A 13,261-nucleotide genomic window follows, 5' to 3' on the forward strand; every position below is an offset into this window, starting at 1 on the left:
GATAATTGTAGTTACGTAGGGGACAAAATCAACCACGTTGAACAAAAACCTTCTATTAAACATAATACTGACATAGAAACATATCTAGAAGTAGTGCTGTGCTCAATTAGATTTTTAGACATTTATCCAAAGAGTGTTTTGTTTGAGCCGTCATAACCCTCAAGCTTTTATGTACATAAAGCAATTGAGAGTAACTAAACATTTCGTTTAGCAATAACCCATATGGATTTCACAAATTTAACTATATGGAGAGAGGTAAAGCGGCATATTTGTAGAAGTTGAGAAAGACAGAACAATCTTCACTTGAGAACATTGCTTTTGAAAAGAGGTCAGATGAATCCCTTATTCTTTGAAAGCTGTTGATAAAGGTATAACACATACAACAAAACGGCAATTGCATAGAATTTTATGTTTGTAGACATTTTTATAGCACCACTTTTACAAAGATGATAAACAAGCTCTCAAACATAAATTCTTGAAGGAATAGTCCATCTAAAAATGAAAATTGTGTAATTTACTCTGTCCAGTTCTTCTAAACCCGTTTTATTGAACAGATATTTTGAAAAATGTAGGAATTATTTGGTTGCAAGATATGAATTTATTTTAGGAACTGTTGAACTACTGTCAATTAACAGTGACGTCTGGAAACGGTTCAACGGTATTTTTTCAGAAAGACAAAAGCAGCGAGATTGAAAACCAATTAAATGTTTATTCAACTAAAACAGTGGAAAATATTCAAAAACCCATTTAAAAATGAGATCAAACCTGGACAAAGAAATCAGGCTGAAAGTGCAGTAATGTGTCACACTTTATAAAACCTCAAGTAACATCACTAAGACCATTCAAGATTAAGCAGAAGCACTAACAGAAAGCTCTCAGGTAATGAAAAAATTACTATACAGTGAGGAAGCATTTGTAGCAAATCACTCAATCACATCTTAAGCATGTGAACACATCACAGACAGATGCTAATGTTGACACTTATCCAATTGAGTCTAGTTATGTCCTATTCTCCTCAAATCACACACTACAGCAACAAGCAATGGGTTTTTATAGACTCTCGGGAAGGTGTGGGGGATCTGGTTCAAAATCGTTTGCATGCAATGATACAATCTGAAAGGGCATGGTAATCAATATTACATTGGGATGCAGCCTTTAAGCATTTGCTGAATGCTCACACGCTGTGAACGACCAATTTAACACTGAGCTGCGAATTACAAACCATTTCTGGAATCGAGGACACGTTAGTCTTGCGAGGCAGACCTTGAACGTGACTTTGATCGCGAAGGGGATCGAGAAGGGGAACGCTTGCCGGGTGACTCTGACTGACGACGTTCCTCTTTAGGAGACGGCGAACGTGAAGCAGACTTTGCTCGCTCTCCATTACCATTCTCCATTGGAGAGACTGAGCGGCTTCGGGACTTCTTGCTGACGGATTTCTCCTTGGATCGGCTTCTGGAATCTCTCTCAGACTTTGCTTTGGAGCGACTCTTGGATCGGGACTTGGAGCGACTCTTTGAGCGGCTCTTGGATCGAGACTTGGAGTGGCTCTTGGATCGGGACTTGGAGCGGCTCTTGGATCGAGATTTGGAGCGGCTCTTGGATCGAGACTTGCGAGCGTCGGACCGCGAACGGGACTTGTGGCTAGCGGAACGGCTGCGTGACTTGGATTTTCTGGAGCGGGATTTCCCTGGGGACTTAGAGTGAGACTTTCTCCTTGATCTAGAACGGGACTTGCGGCCAGATCTGGAGCGAGATCGGTTCTTGCTTCGGGACCTTGACCTGAAACAGATGAATACCGTTAGATACGGCGTACCAGGTCACGTTTTATCCAAAGTAAACAAAAGAAACAAGCCAATTCACCGTGATCTGGACCTTGAGCGGCTTTGTGAACTCCTGCGGCTCCTACTGCGAGAGCGGCGTCTGCTACGAGACCTGCATTTCGAAAAGGCCGTTAGGGAACTTCCAGACGTCAGACACAAGATTTACCACAAATAAATATGCTCAGCCCAGTGGCTCACCTTGACCTGCTCCCAGAGTAAGAACGACGACGTCTAGGCTTGTCCTCTACAAGACGAATCTTCCTCCCATTGATATCGGTGCCATCCAACTTATCCATGGCTCTCTTCATATCAGAGTAAGAGCGAAACTCAATGACGCCCTCATTTGTTCGTTCTTTGTGGGCATCAGCATAGGTCACCTCTCCAGCTTGACGCATAAAGTCCTTTGGAAAAAGGGGAAGCAATTCATCACCTTGAAGTCTAAAGTGTATAAAACTCTTATCAAGTACAAGTGATCCAAACAACATTGTGTAGCTCAAGAAAGTAGAGACAATATGACTGTTTACACAAAGTTTGGACCTAAAAAAGCAAAGACAATCAGTTAAGAGTAGTTTTCGTGGAGATTTAGTTAAAAGCACGAAAGTTAAATGCGTTACCTTGAGGTCCTGCCAGCTACAGCGACTGGACAGGTTCTCCACTACTAGACGATACTCTGTGCGAACCGGAGGTCCATATTTGTCTCTTCCACTTCGGTTCCTGCTGCTGCTGCTGCTACTACTGCTGTTGTTGTTGTTGTTGTAACCACTACTGCCTTCAGACAAAAGCCAAGAGATGAAAACCATCAGTACAATATATAAGAGGCGTTCCAAAGAGCGCACAGACCTCTTCAGACATCAAACTGCATAAGGCAGAAAAATAAATTATTTTGGTTTATCCCATTGACCCTATCCCTAACTCATCCCCCCCAAAAGAAAATACCTCAGCACCACATAGTTCTAATAGGAACAGTTAGCTTGGCTTGATAAAACAATTCTTGGCTAATCCGCCACCAATTTGTTTAATCGGTCCCTCTGAATGGGGTCAAAAGTCGCATTGCTGGTCTTCACTCGACGGCACAAGAACAGCAATGCTGTGAAATGGAATACTGCTCTAGAGACACAAGAGGCAGCAATTTTAAGATGGCGAACAGTGCCCTCGCCAAAACAAACAATGAAAATTACAAAAAAAACATAACCAGGATTACTTACAGTAGATGCTGACACGTTACCTGTCTACTGACAGAACAGCGACAGCACACACACATAGCAAGGGAAGCCCATTGCTCTTTTTAATAAAGAAAAAGAAAAGGAAACTACCGGGTAGCTACATGAATTCGTTTAACCTGTCCAATATTTCGTTCAACATAAAAACCAATGGTTTTCCTCACCATCACCCTGGTCTATTGGCAAAAGGCAGCTGTCATCATGGCTTCCGGTTAGGTCAGCCAAGGGTCAAAGGGCAAAGGTCACACACACATTGTAAGGTGAAAGCCAAGGCCAAACGGGACAGGCAGTCATCTTAGCCTCAATGGACTCGGACTCAGCCCGCACCGGACTCTTTTAAATTGAAACATCAAGGACTTTTGTTAATGTTGAATAAAATGTAAACACAAGTCTCATGGTCACACGTCATACTGTTTACATGCCAGTTGAGGCTTCAGGATGAGGCACATAACCAATCACTAAATCTAATGGCTAGAATAGATGCAGTCTTGCCCAAAAAGACAGAAAAAAACACAGCCCACCATCTGACATGTAAACATCTACAGGTCAAGTCTCCCTAACTATTGAAGATTACAAACATGCTGCAAATTGTCATGAGCTTTCTTTTTTTATTTTTAATGGGCCAAAACTACAAAGCTAAGGCGTCTTATAAAAGGAATCCCCATTTAAACGGGTCAGACAGTCAAGGACCACCTGTATTACATCTCGGATACCAAAATCTCTTCCTTCGATGCCTCGGGCGCTGCAGCTTTTAACAGAGAAGACATGTTAATCACTGGATGCTTGTGCCCTCGGTCTGTCCACAGCAAATAAGAGTTATTATAGAGGACCATAATCTCCGCCTGAAAAAGAAAGTGCTCGAGAGAGTGATGAGTGTACTTACTGCGGCCACCTCCCCCATAACCTCCCCCACCATAGCCTTCTCGGTCTCTGTCTCGATCTCGCCGGGGTCCTCTCGCGTGTTCCACGATCACACGCTCACCGCACAGCTCTTTCCCGTTCAACTCGTACACGGCATCATCTGCATCACGGGTGTCTTCAAACTCCACAAACCCATACCTGAGGAAACAAAGGTACATTTTTAGCACAAGCGATAAAACACGCTACAAGTAAACCACTGGAGAAAAAAAACAGAAGAAAGAAAAGAAACTCAGCCATTGACATAAATGTGTGTATTTTCATTGTTGGTAGACATCCAATTATATGGCTGGAAGTTTTAAGCAAGCAAAAAATTAAATAAGAATTGGCATTTTTGTTTCTCTGTGTAAGTCACGAAGCAGCTGTACAACAGACGGTAAAAACATTTAATGTGCACTTCATCGCCCCTATCGGCAACGCTGAGAACCAAACCTTATCCTACAGTAAATATACACGGACATTAGAAAGCATGTGAAATGTATTGCTTTGTGTGCACTTTGACGGACTCGAACACATTTACATTTAGCAGACACTACATGGTGAGCATGAAACCGTTACAAACGTGTAAGAAACAAGGCGCTAACTTACACAAAACGTTTTTGACGGGCGTCAATATAACAATTAATTCAAATGAACTATACTGGTGTGCAAATAGAAACATGGTCAGTCTTAATTAATTATTTGTTAAGGCATAAACTAAAACAGCCTTACTGGTTCTCTTTGTCGTATTTAATAGTTTAATTCGCCGAACACAAAATCCCTCCGCCATTTTGAGCACGCGGCAAGCACCGCTACATGTAAATTACGACACATTGCATCTTCACCATATCATCCAAGCAGACCGAATAGCGGAGTTTAACACTGAACGCATCACAGCAATGCACATGCGAGGAAATAATTACAATTTTGTCACGCACAAACATAAACCTATTTGTGCGCGTTGATCTCGATGCCGCGTTGCACAGCGCGCTAACAGTTACCCTACAAACTCACCCGTTCTTCAGATCGATCTCTAAAAGCTTCCCGTAGCCGCTGAAAAACCTCTGGATGTCCTTCTCCCTCACATGGTAACTCAGCCTGCCCACGTACACGCGCGGCATGTTTAGTTTTTAGTGGGTAACGTTAATTGTAAAGATTAAGGACTCTCGTAGCTTTTAACGCTGTCGGTCTCCGAATGGCCACGGCGCGATTATAAAAGCCACGTCGCCTACGTCACTTCCGGCGTGCTTAAGGAGTCCTGCCAGTTGGTTTACAGTTTTTGAAACACATAGAATGTGCGTGAAAACAAACGAAATACAACATAACTTAAACACAATAAACAAATACAAAATAATAGGAGCTCATTTCTTATTACTTTATAAAATATAATTCTTGTAAATTTGAGAAAATTGAATGAGATAAAGTGTGAAAATGCTTCATCTTTGGTGTAAAAATTTAAAAGAATATTGCAACATTGTAAAAAGGGAGAAATTATGTGTGTGCGCAAAATGAAGGTGGGGCCCAGCATTAAAATTCATTATTTAAACATAGCAACTAGTTATTATGATTTAATGTTTTAATAAAAATGTAAGGTACTGTATTCATGCCACCTGCACTTAATAACTTAGATGTAATATGTATGTAAGAGAATGATAATGTTCAGATGCAGACTAAATGCATAACGCACAACACAACTGTTTGTTAATATTTATTTACAATTCTACTTTAAAGAAATCGGTCCAGAATATATTAAATAAGTCCTTAAAATTGCACTTTCGTTTCATACAAAACACAGAGCAAAGGCATTCTAAATTGTAAATACTAAATCACTGTCTTCCAATAAAAGTAATTTCACCTTTACCTGTTAGTGCAAGGGACAAATAAGTACATAAGTGATTTTTTGTCATAATTATACGGCAATGCAGGCCAATGTGCAATACAGCAGACATCATGACCTCCAGCGGTCTTTGTCAGTATTACTTCATTTTCAAACTTGTACAATGACATTGTACATTGTAACATGACAAACAAAACTGACATCTTGAATCACAAAACTATTATGAGACATCTCAATTTGTCAATACAATATTACTTAAAATTATTATATGTTAGCTCCTTCATAATTTACTTTGAGACACAGCCTTTACTCTCATTAGACCTTCCTGAGCACAGGAAACTGCAAGCACACCATCCTGTCTCCACATGCGGCCCTGAACGAAACCTCTGCTGCCTCCTAATGTGGAATAAAGCAAGAAAGATCATGTAAATTAAATATATGGATCAGAAAGAATGTATGCCTGAATAGAAAAAAAACATGTGCTGACCAGCCCAGGGGCTCTCGCATTCATACAGCATCCATTCATCTGCTCTGAACGTGCTGTGAAACCACATGGCGTGATCCAGAGAGGCTGAAAACTGAGCCCTGTACTTTGGGTAAGGTAACAACGCTGTGCCCAGCAAAAAGTAGTCGGAAACATATGCTGCTACACAACAGTGCAGTTTCATGTCACCCTTTCCTAAAATACCAGACAATACAAAGTAAAAAAAAAACAAGACAAACCTAATACATTAGGGTTGTTATAGGAACACATTTTTTTACGGAATGCAGTGACTGACCAATCAGTATCAAGTATTTTTTCAATAAATGAATTGTTTTACCAATATGTCCTCTCGCTCGTACCCAAAACAGTTTCTTTGGTTCCATGGCAGTGCGTTTGTAAAAATCAGGTGGATTGATGGGTTTGATCTCAATAGGAACTTCGTCAGCCAGTAATTTATTTAGTCCCTGCCGTGCATTGTCTGCCAGATTTGGGTCACTGTAAAACAATAAATAAAACCGGGATTAACAAACAATAGAAACGATCATTCAGACATTGTAAAGTGGACACATCAGTGATGCGGTGACACCTGAGGTATCGCTGAATAAGTTCCTCTATAGTAAGCAGTGAATCAGGTGGGGGGACGTTGGGCATGATGAACTGATGCTCTAGTGGACTGGGCTGCAACATGTGGAAGGACGCCTGACATATCAGTATGGGCTGACCGTGCTGGATTGCTTTAACGGATCGCACGCAGAAACTTCGGCCATCGCGAATCCTCTCCACCTGATACAGAACAGGCACCGATGGGTCTCCTGGAGTCAAGTCAAGAAGCAACATTTACAAGCCTATACACGGTAAATGTTTGGAAGCGATTGTTGGACTGCTCTTACCTGCCCTAACAAAGTAACAGTGCAGTGAATGAGCATAGACATTTTCACTGACAGATTTGGCTGCAGCCACCAGAGCCTGTCCAACAATCTGGCCTCCGAAAAGACGTTTGGTGCGAGGAATCCAGTGATGGGTCCCTCTTTAACAAAAAATAATGGATACATCAAAGAGGTCTTAGAAAGAATGTCATGGTACAGTAAAGGTATCAAAGGTCCAGTGTTTTATATATGGGAAAATGTGTCCATGTAAACGTTGTTAAACATTAGTTAAAAAGGAATGAAAACGGTTGTCTAGGATGGTAAAATGACCATTACATAAGAATTACAGGCACTATGATACACTACGTACACATGGACAACTCGTGGGGGACATTGACAGACTGACATACATTTTGAAAACGGAACTCTTTACCTGTATAGGTCGGTGTCTAGTCGGTCTAAATTTAAGACACTCGTAACTAGTACACTTCTGAGGTCAGCTTCACCTGTAGAGTCAAGTTGCGGCTTTTCATTTTGCGTCTCTTTACCGCTGTCAGCCATTTTGAAAGATCACGTGACTCTGAGAAAACCCCGCCCCGTTCTACCTTCTACGTTTCAGGGCGAATTCCAATGGGAAGTGCTCACACTTCAAGGGCCGTAGCCAGCCTTACACGTTGAGAATAAAACCTCTCAATGTATACAATTTACATTCAAAAACATACATTTAAGGAGCTAAAGAAAAATAATCAAAGATAATACAAACCAAACAACAAAGAAGATAGAAAAAAACAGCATTTTCAATCCTTCCACATTAATAAATACGAAACAAGAAATACAGTTTATATTATCGAATAAGTCTAACAAAATTCCAGCTTTTAATTATTTGATTTTGACAGCAATTTTTAATATTGTCCCAAATAAATCTTAAATACTATAAACGGGGTGATTAAAAAAAAAAATGGGAATAAAAAAGTACCTTGACCTCCTTTTCAAAGTTCAATATTTAATTTTTTTAGGGTGTATGTGACATTTAACCGCATTTGTTGCACTTTGTCCAGGAATGAAAGAAAAATATGCTCTTTGTTTTCTGAAAAAAATATAGGAACTATAGTATCTCATATAATATTTTAATGGATTTCTTTGATCTTTGGGATAAAGTGGAAACTTTGGTTGAGAGTTTGTCAAAGTTTTAGGACATTTTTCACTTTTTAACTCAGTTCAAATGCGATGAAACGCGAACGCAATTTAGTTTGGGACGTTTCCAGTCCTCTCGACAACGCGATTTGGGAAGTGTACGTTTTCCTGCGCTGTTTCCACCCCTCTCATCCCCTTACTGCAGCCGCCTCACCTCTCATCTTCTCTTCAGGCGAGGCAAGGCACATCTTAAACAATCCTAGTAGCAGAATGAGCGAAATGCGCAATTTATACCCGGTATAATCAGACAGCTGTGACGTAATGTTTTTCATCCAAACCCACCCTTGTCAAGCATTGGATTTTTGTATAGAACATTTAATCCACACGAAATGTATAAAAAAGAAGTTACACAGCTCGTTCACTTTGAAATACAGAGAAAAGTTTAAATAAACAGACGAGCACACACTTTCAGATCTTTCTCTTGAAAGTCTAACTGTTGTTGTCTTTCTAAGAGGCAACAGCGCCCTCTAGACACCAGCAAAGGTAACAACATTGATACTTGACAGTCTTGTGACAGTATGAACTGAATTTGGTCCTTATGACTGTCCTAATCTAAACCAAATTGAGCAATTTCTTTGTAATGGTTTGGGGAAATGGGAAAACATTAAGGAACAGTTCACCCAAAAATGAAAATTCTGGAAATTGCTGTTCTAATGAGCACAGAGAAAGGTATTTGGAAGAATCTTTGTAACAGTTCTTCGCCACCATTGACTACCATGGTAGGACAAATTGCTGTGTACATTTCTTTGTTCTGTCGAACACAACAAATGTTTTTTTGGGGCACTTTTGACTACCATTCTCATTGTTCCTACTATAGTACTATGGAACTATCCCTTTAACGTAAACTTGCACTTTGCGTTCATCTTGGCACTGCATATTTGATTTATTTATAAAGCATAGATTGAATTTGTAAATCCTGTTTGCCTTTAATGTCAATGTCACTTTTCTCCCAACTTGTATCTTATTTTTTTATGTGAACTTTATCCTCTTTCGCTTTGATCTAGATGCTCCTCATTATTTCCATTGTTCACTTCGATTTAATTGCATTTAAGAATGCATCTATAACATATTTTACAATACAAGCTGAGGTATCACGATACCAAGTAGCCTTTTTATGATGCTGTGCCATCTTCATAATTAAAATCTAATCAAAATAAACCAAAATTTCCTAAATACACAGACGTAGATAAAAACATTTTCTTACGTACTATAGTAAATTGTACTCTCTTGTTATATATTATAGTATTTCCACGGTAAACATTTTGTAGTATTGTTCTAGTAATCTGATAATTTGTAGCAAATACTGTATATACTGCAAGAATTTCTTTTGCATGATTAAAAAACACTAGTGTCTAGAAAGTTTACTAGGCCTATAGTAAATACTAAAGTACACTAGAACATTTTTCACGTTGGAACTAATTAAAATGTGCAACAAATGAACTGTATACAGTATAACATGAAGGGAAATATTTAGCTTGCTTTTAAATGTGAAACTGAAACGGCAAGTAGGTGGAGTCAGTGATTCGTTCACAACGGCCAGTATTGTGAAACTTGGCATCGCGATGTTACCGGTACACTGTGCAACTCTAAAGCTCTTGTTGGCTATTGATGTTAATAAAGTAATATTTACTAGTTTATCTGATCTTTGTCTACATATCCAATGCTCATCCCGGACCTTACCGGCAAAAGGTGATTGCAATATAAATATCATGATAAATATTGCCCTAATAGTTAAAGCTCACTAGAGCCCCCAAGTGATGGCTTTTGTATTAGGCTAAACGAAACATAAGATTGGCCTCTCCGCATTAATTATGGCCCTACTTTGGGCCCAGTAGAGAGAAAAATCTTCAACCGTATCGACACCTAATAGAAAACCACGAGGTAAATAAACACATTAATGTTCAATGTGTGTAATGTGCATGTCAAAAAAGAAAAACCAGACCACTACGATCAATACGTTTCATTACACCAGATACTTGAGATAATCTACCCTTTTCATCTGATGTACCTCAGTGTGGGCTCTCCTCTCCATCAACACGCTGGCGCGCTCACACGCGCACGCGCACCCGTGTTCTCCTCCTCCAGTGCGGCTGTATCTGTCCAGCTGAATTTACATCCATCGCTACCGTACGGACTCCGCTCATATATTTTAACAGGCAGATCTGTGTTTTATATTCTGTCCTCTCATCTCCATGGCCGCATCGGATGGTTTAGAGGCTTGCATCGTGCAGAGAGGAAGATCTCAAAGTGACCCGAGCATCCTCACCGACGCTCTTGTCATTTATACGAATAGCACAGGTGAGTGACACTCTTATATCCATATGTTTAGGGGAAACCATTGTTAAATCAACGCCATACTGTATTTAAGTGCTTATGAAAACGTTTGAGGTTTTACTGCGGTATGGATACGCGCAACAGCCTCTGTTATTCTAAAAATAAAATATAATGTAAAAGACATGTAAGACGGCAAGATAGCCGTTAGAAATGCATCACATATGTCGCTGATGATGTTGACAGTGGACAAATATGAAATGCATCAGTGAGACATGCGTTTATCGTTTCGTTAGGGAAAATATGTTGAGTTTTGGTGCTGATGTTGCTGTGACGCGCTGGGCTTCCCCGTGACTGATGAATGCTATGAGACGCGCAATTTGAAAAGCAGCATATCCAGCATGATGACTTAATTCCAGTAAAAACATGAAATGTATGACATAAGACGCACTGAGGGTGCACAGTTTCCTTCATGCTCAAAGACAGACAGTGTTTTCTGAACATGCCCAGCGGCACATTGTGCTAACATGCATCTCTGTTTAACAGTGACCTTATTTTTATTGAGTAATAGACTGTGATTCATCTAGAAGACGAGGGATGGGCATCACTTCAACTTCTTAAAAGCACAAGACTCACATGCAGCCAATTTCTTTCTCAGCTTTAATTGCAGAATTTTAATATATTTCATTCCACGTTGAGCTTGTGAAAGTCGACTTTGTTTAACTATTTAATGTTATGCACAGATATATGAAGCAATACTTAGTTACACTGTAATATTTTGGTTGTAGTTATAAGGTTAGTTGGCAAAATTTTCTTTAGAATTATATTTAGCTAATTTATTGACAACAGTTCGTTCAAGATCAAAGATTGAAAATAAGACATTAACAAGTCTTTTTCTTTACATAGAAAACAATAAAATAACAGCCTCATGCAAAGCATTCTGGGAACCAAAAATCCTCATCATCCCTTTTCTGTTTATTTTGATCTAATTTGGTTCCCAGAATGCTTTGCACGAGGCTGTTAATTTTTTTAATGTTAATGTTTAATGTTGTTTTATCTTCCAACAAATGTTGCCAGTAAATTTCACTAATATAAATCTACCGTAAGGTACTGGCTGCCTGTAATAGTTTAATTTCTACAGAATTATTTTACAGTGTATAATTGTAATCGTGAATTACCAATAGTTAGAGCTGTTGACTTTGTCAAAACAGTCATTTACTTTGGTGTTATTTTCCATGCAAGTGAAGCAGATTACAGTATTTATTAGTGGAAACTCTCTCACCGTGGAAAGCTAATGTGGAATAAGAGATTGAAATGTGTTAAAAGCTCTTTGTTTGTACACAGACAGCTGGTGAACATTTATCCTTGGATTCAGAGATGATGGTACTGTCCCGATAATGTACCGATAACACAAAATGTGTTGACGTAGTTGCTCCGCTAAGCTAACTGAGGCATGCCCGTAGAAACTTTGAAGTGCATACTTCACTGTTCTGAAGTGCACAAAGCAAAGTGTAAGTATCATTTATGTCCTCTTGTCGGCAAGAAAGGTATATTTGCTATAGTAGAGTAAATATAAGAGAATGATGGCTATAGGCTGCTGGATTGCAAACAAAATCCTAAGAAAAGTACTTTTTCAATCTGCAAAGTTGTAATTGGCTGGCTTGTAAGAGTTTAAAAAGTGTAGAATGCATTGTAAATCGCGTTAAAATGATAAATAATATTATAACATACTAACCTGTTAATAGCGACACACAGTGCTTAGGTAACTGTTTAAATGACCTCTGTTAGTTGAGATGCTACGAGCATCAATTGTCAGCACCGTTTTCTAGTCTTCTCTTTGAGAACCTGTCAGCAGTTTATCTCTTGGTACACTTACATGTTCTAACCGTCTAAAAACACCCTGTGAAATCAGAAATTATGGACTGTACAGTGCATGTAGTTTGCAAAGGTTCATAGAGATTTCTTCTCCAGAAGATACATAAAATGAGAGCAGGTCTATATATGAACTGCATTCTGCATAAGAGGATGCGTCACAGCACTGACTGTCATTGACTAGGCCTTTCTCTTGTGTTTTTCTGGTGAGACGGAACCCTTTCATCTCCGCAGCACACACACCACAGCTGTGATCTCTCCTCTTGAGCCTGTACTTAAGAAACAGAGCCAAAACACCTCATTCTGAAAAAAAAGAACAGATACTTGGAGAAGGAGAGGACATGTATGGAGTTACCCAACTAGACAGAGCATCAGCTGTACAAACATGAATGAACCAAACAGAAAAAGATGTGACGCAGAATGCTTAAACATTACAGACTGTGTTTTTCCACTGAGCTTGAAGAGGACTGCGAAAATGTTTTCAATAAAGAGTATTTTATATCTATAGGCTTTTAATGATATAGAACAGGGAAGGCAGACAGTAAAATATGGGGTGAAAGACAATAAGCTTTCTAAAAGATACATTTAACAGAGAACCCGGATTTCACCTTAAGACAAACACAGTGTAATGTAATTGTAATATTTAGTATATTCAAGCTTAAATCTCACAATTAAAACTCACAGTTTTAAACTCTAATGGGATAAGAAAACAAACCCAATTCCATACTTATTCTCTAAATTGAATAAAGTTAATTTTGGTCGCCTTATGATGTTTTTTTACTGCGAGAAGGTCAAAA

At 39.2% G+C, this 13,261-nt stretch overlaps 3 protein-coding genes across 3 annotated transcripts in view; 1 reads left to right on the top strand and 2 right to left on the bottom strand.

Moving 5' to 3' along the window:
- Window positions 1-689: 689 nt before the first annotated feature.
- On the bottom strand, window positions 690-5,163 carry srsf6b (serine and arginine rich splicing factor 6b). The gene is made up of 6 exons (XM_056735265.1): window positions 4,955-5,163; window positions 3,927-4,102; window positions 2,438-2,592; window positions 2,022-2,224; window positions 1,864-1,935; window positions 690-1,782 (listed from the first exon to the last, which is right to left on the bottom strand). Exons 1-6 carry the CDS (start codon window positions 5,059-5,061, stop codon window positions 1,245-1,247), a joined length of 1,251 nt encoding a protein of 416 aa, XP_056591243.1. The 5' UTR covers window positions 5,062-5,163; the 3' UTR covers window positions 690-1,244.
- A 472-nt stretch (window positions 5,164-5,635) lies between these two features.
- On the bottom strand, window positions 5,636-7,718 carry acot8 (acyl-CoA thioesterase 8). Its single transcript, XM_056735016.1, has 6 exons — window positions 7,561-7,718; window positions 7,152-7,288; window positions 6,848-7,073; window positions 6,599-6,756; window positions 6,265-6,456; window positions 5,636-6,173 (listed from the first exon to the last, which is right to left on the bottom strand). Exons 1-6 carry the CDS (start codon window positions 7,686-7,688, stop codon window positions 6,058-6,060), a joined length of 957 nt encoding a protein of 318 aa, XP_056590994.1. The 5' UTR covers window positions 7,689-7,718; the 3' UTR covers window positions 5,636-6,057.
- A 2,154-nt stretch (window positions 7,719-9,872) lies between these two features.
- Window positions 9,873-13,261, top strand: part of phactr3b (phosphatase and actin regulator 3b) — a 47,650-nt gene continuing 44,261 nt past the window's right edge. The window contains exon 1 of the mRNA XM_056734088.1: window positions 9,873-10,619. Coding sequence (XP_056590066.1) covers window positions 10,514-10,619 — 106 coding nt within the window. The 5' untranslated portion in view covers window positions 9,873-10,513. The remainder of the gene's footprint in view (window positions 10,620-13,261) is intronic.

This window comes from Triplophysa dalaica, chromosome 21, assembly GCF_015846415.1.
Source record: "Triplophysa dalaica isolate WHDGS20190420 chromosome 21, ASM1584641v1, whole genome shotgun sequence".
Taxonomy (NCBI): domain Eukaryota; kingdom Metazoa; phylum Chordata; class Actinopteri; order Cypriniformes; family Nemacheilidae; genus Triplophysa; species Triplophysa dalaica.

Excerpts from the sequence above, each read along its gene's own strand:
- srsf6b (XM_056735265.1), bottom strand. The coding sequence starts at position 5,061 with ATGCCGCGCGTGTACGTGGGCAGGCTGAGTTACCATGTGAGGGAGAAG. Across the intron at positions 1,936-2,021 it reads TACTCTGGGAGCAGGTCAAG|GTCTCGTAGCAGACGCCGCT; the intron begins GTGAGCCACTGG and ends TTCGAAATGCAG. Across the intron at positions 1,783-1,863 it reads CGCTCAAGGTCCAGATCACG|GTCAAGGTCCCGAAGCAAGA; the intron begins GTGAATTGGCTT and ends CATCTGTTTCAG.
- acot8 (XM_056735016.1), bottom strand. The coding sequence starts at position 7,688 with ATGGCTGACAGCGGTAAAGAGACGCAAAATGAAAAGCCGCAACTTGAC. Across the intron at positions 7,289-7,560 it reads CTAGACACCGACCTATACAG|AGGGACCCATCACTGGATTC; the intron begins GTAAAGAGTTCC and ends TTTTTGTTAAAG. Across the intron at positions 7,074-7,151 it reads CTGTTACTTTGTTAGGGCAG|GAGACCCATCGGTGCCTGTT; the intron begins GTAAGAGCAGTC and ends ACTTGACTCCAG.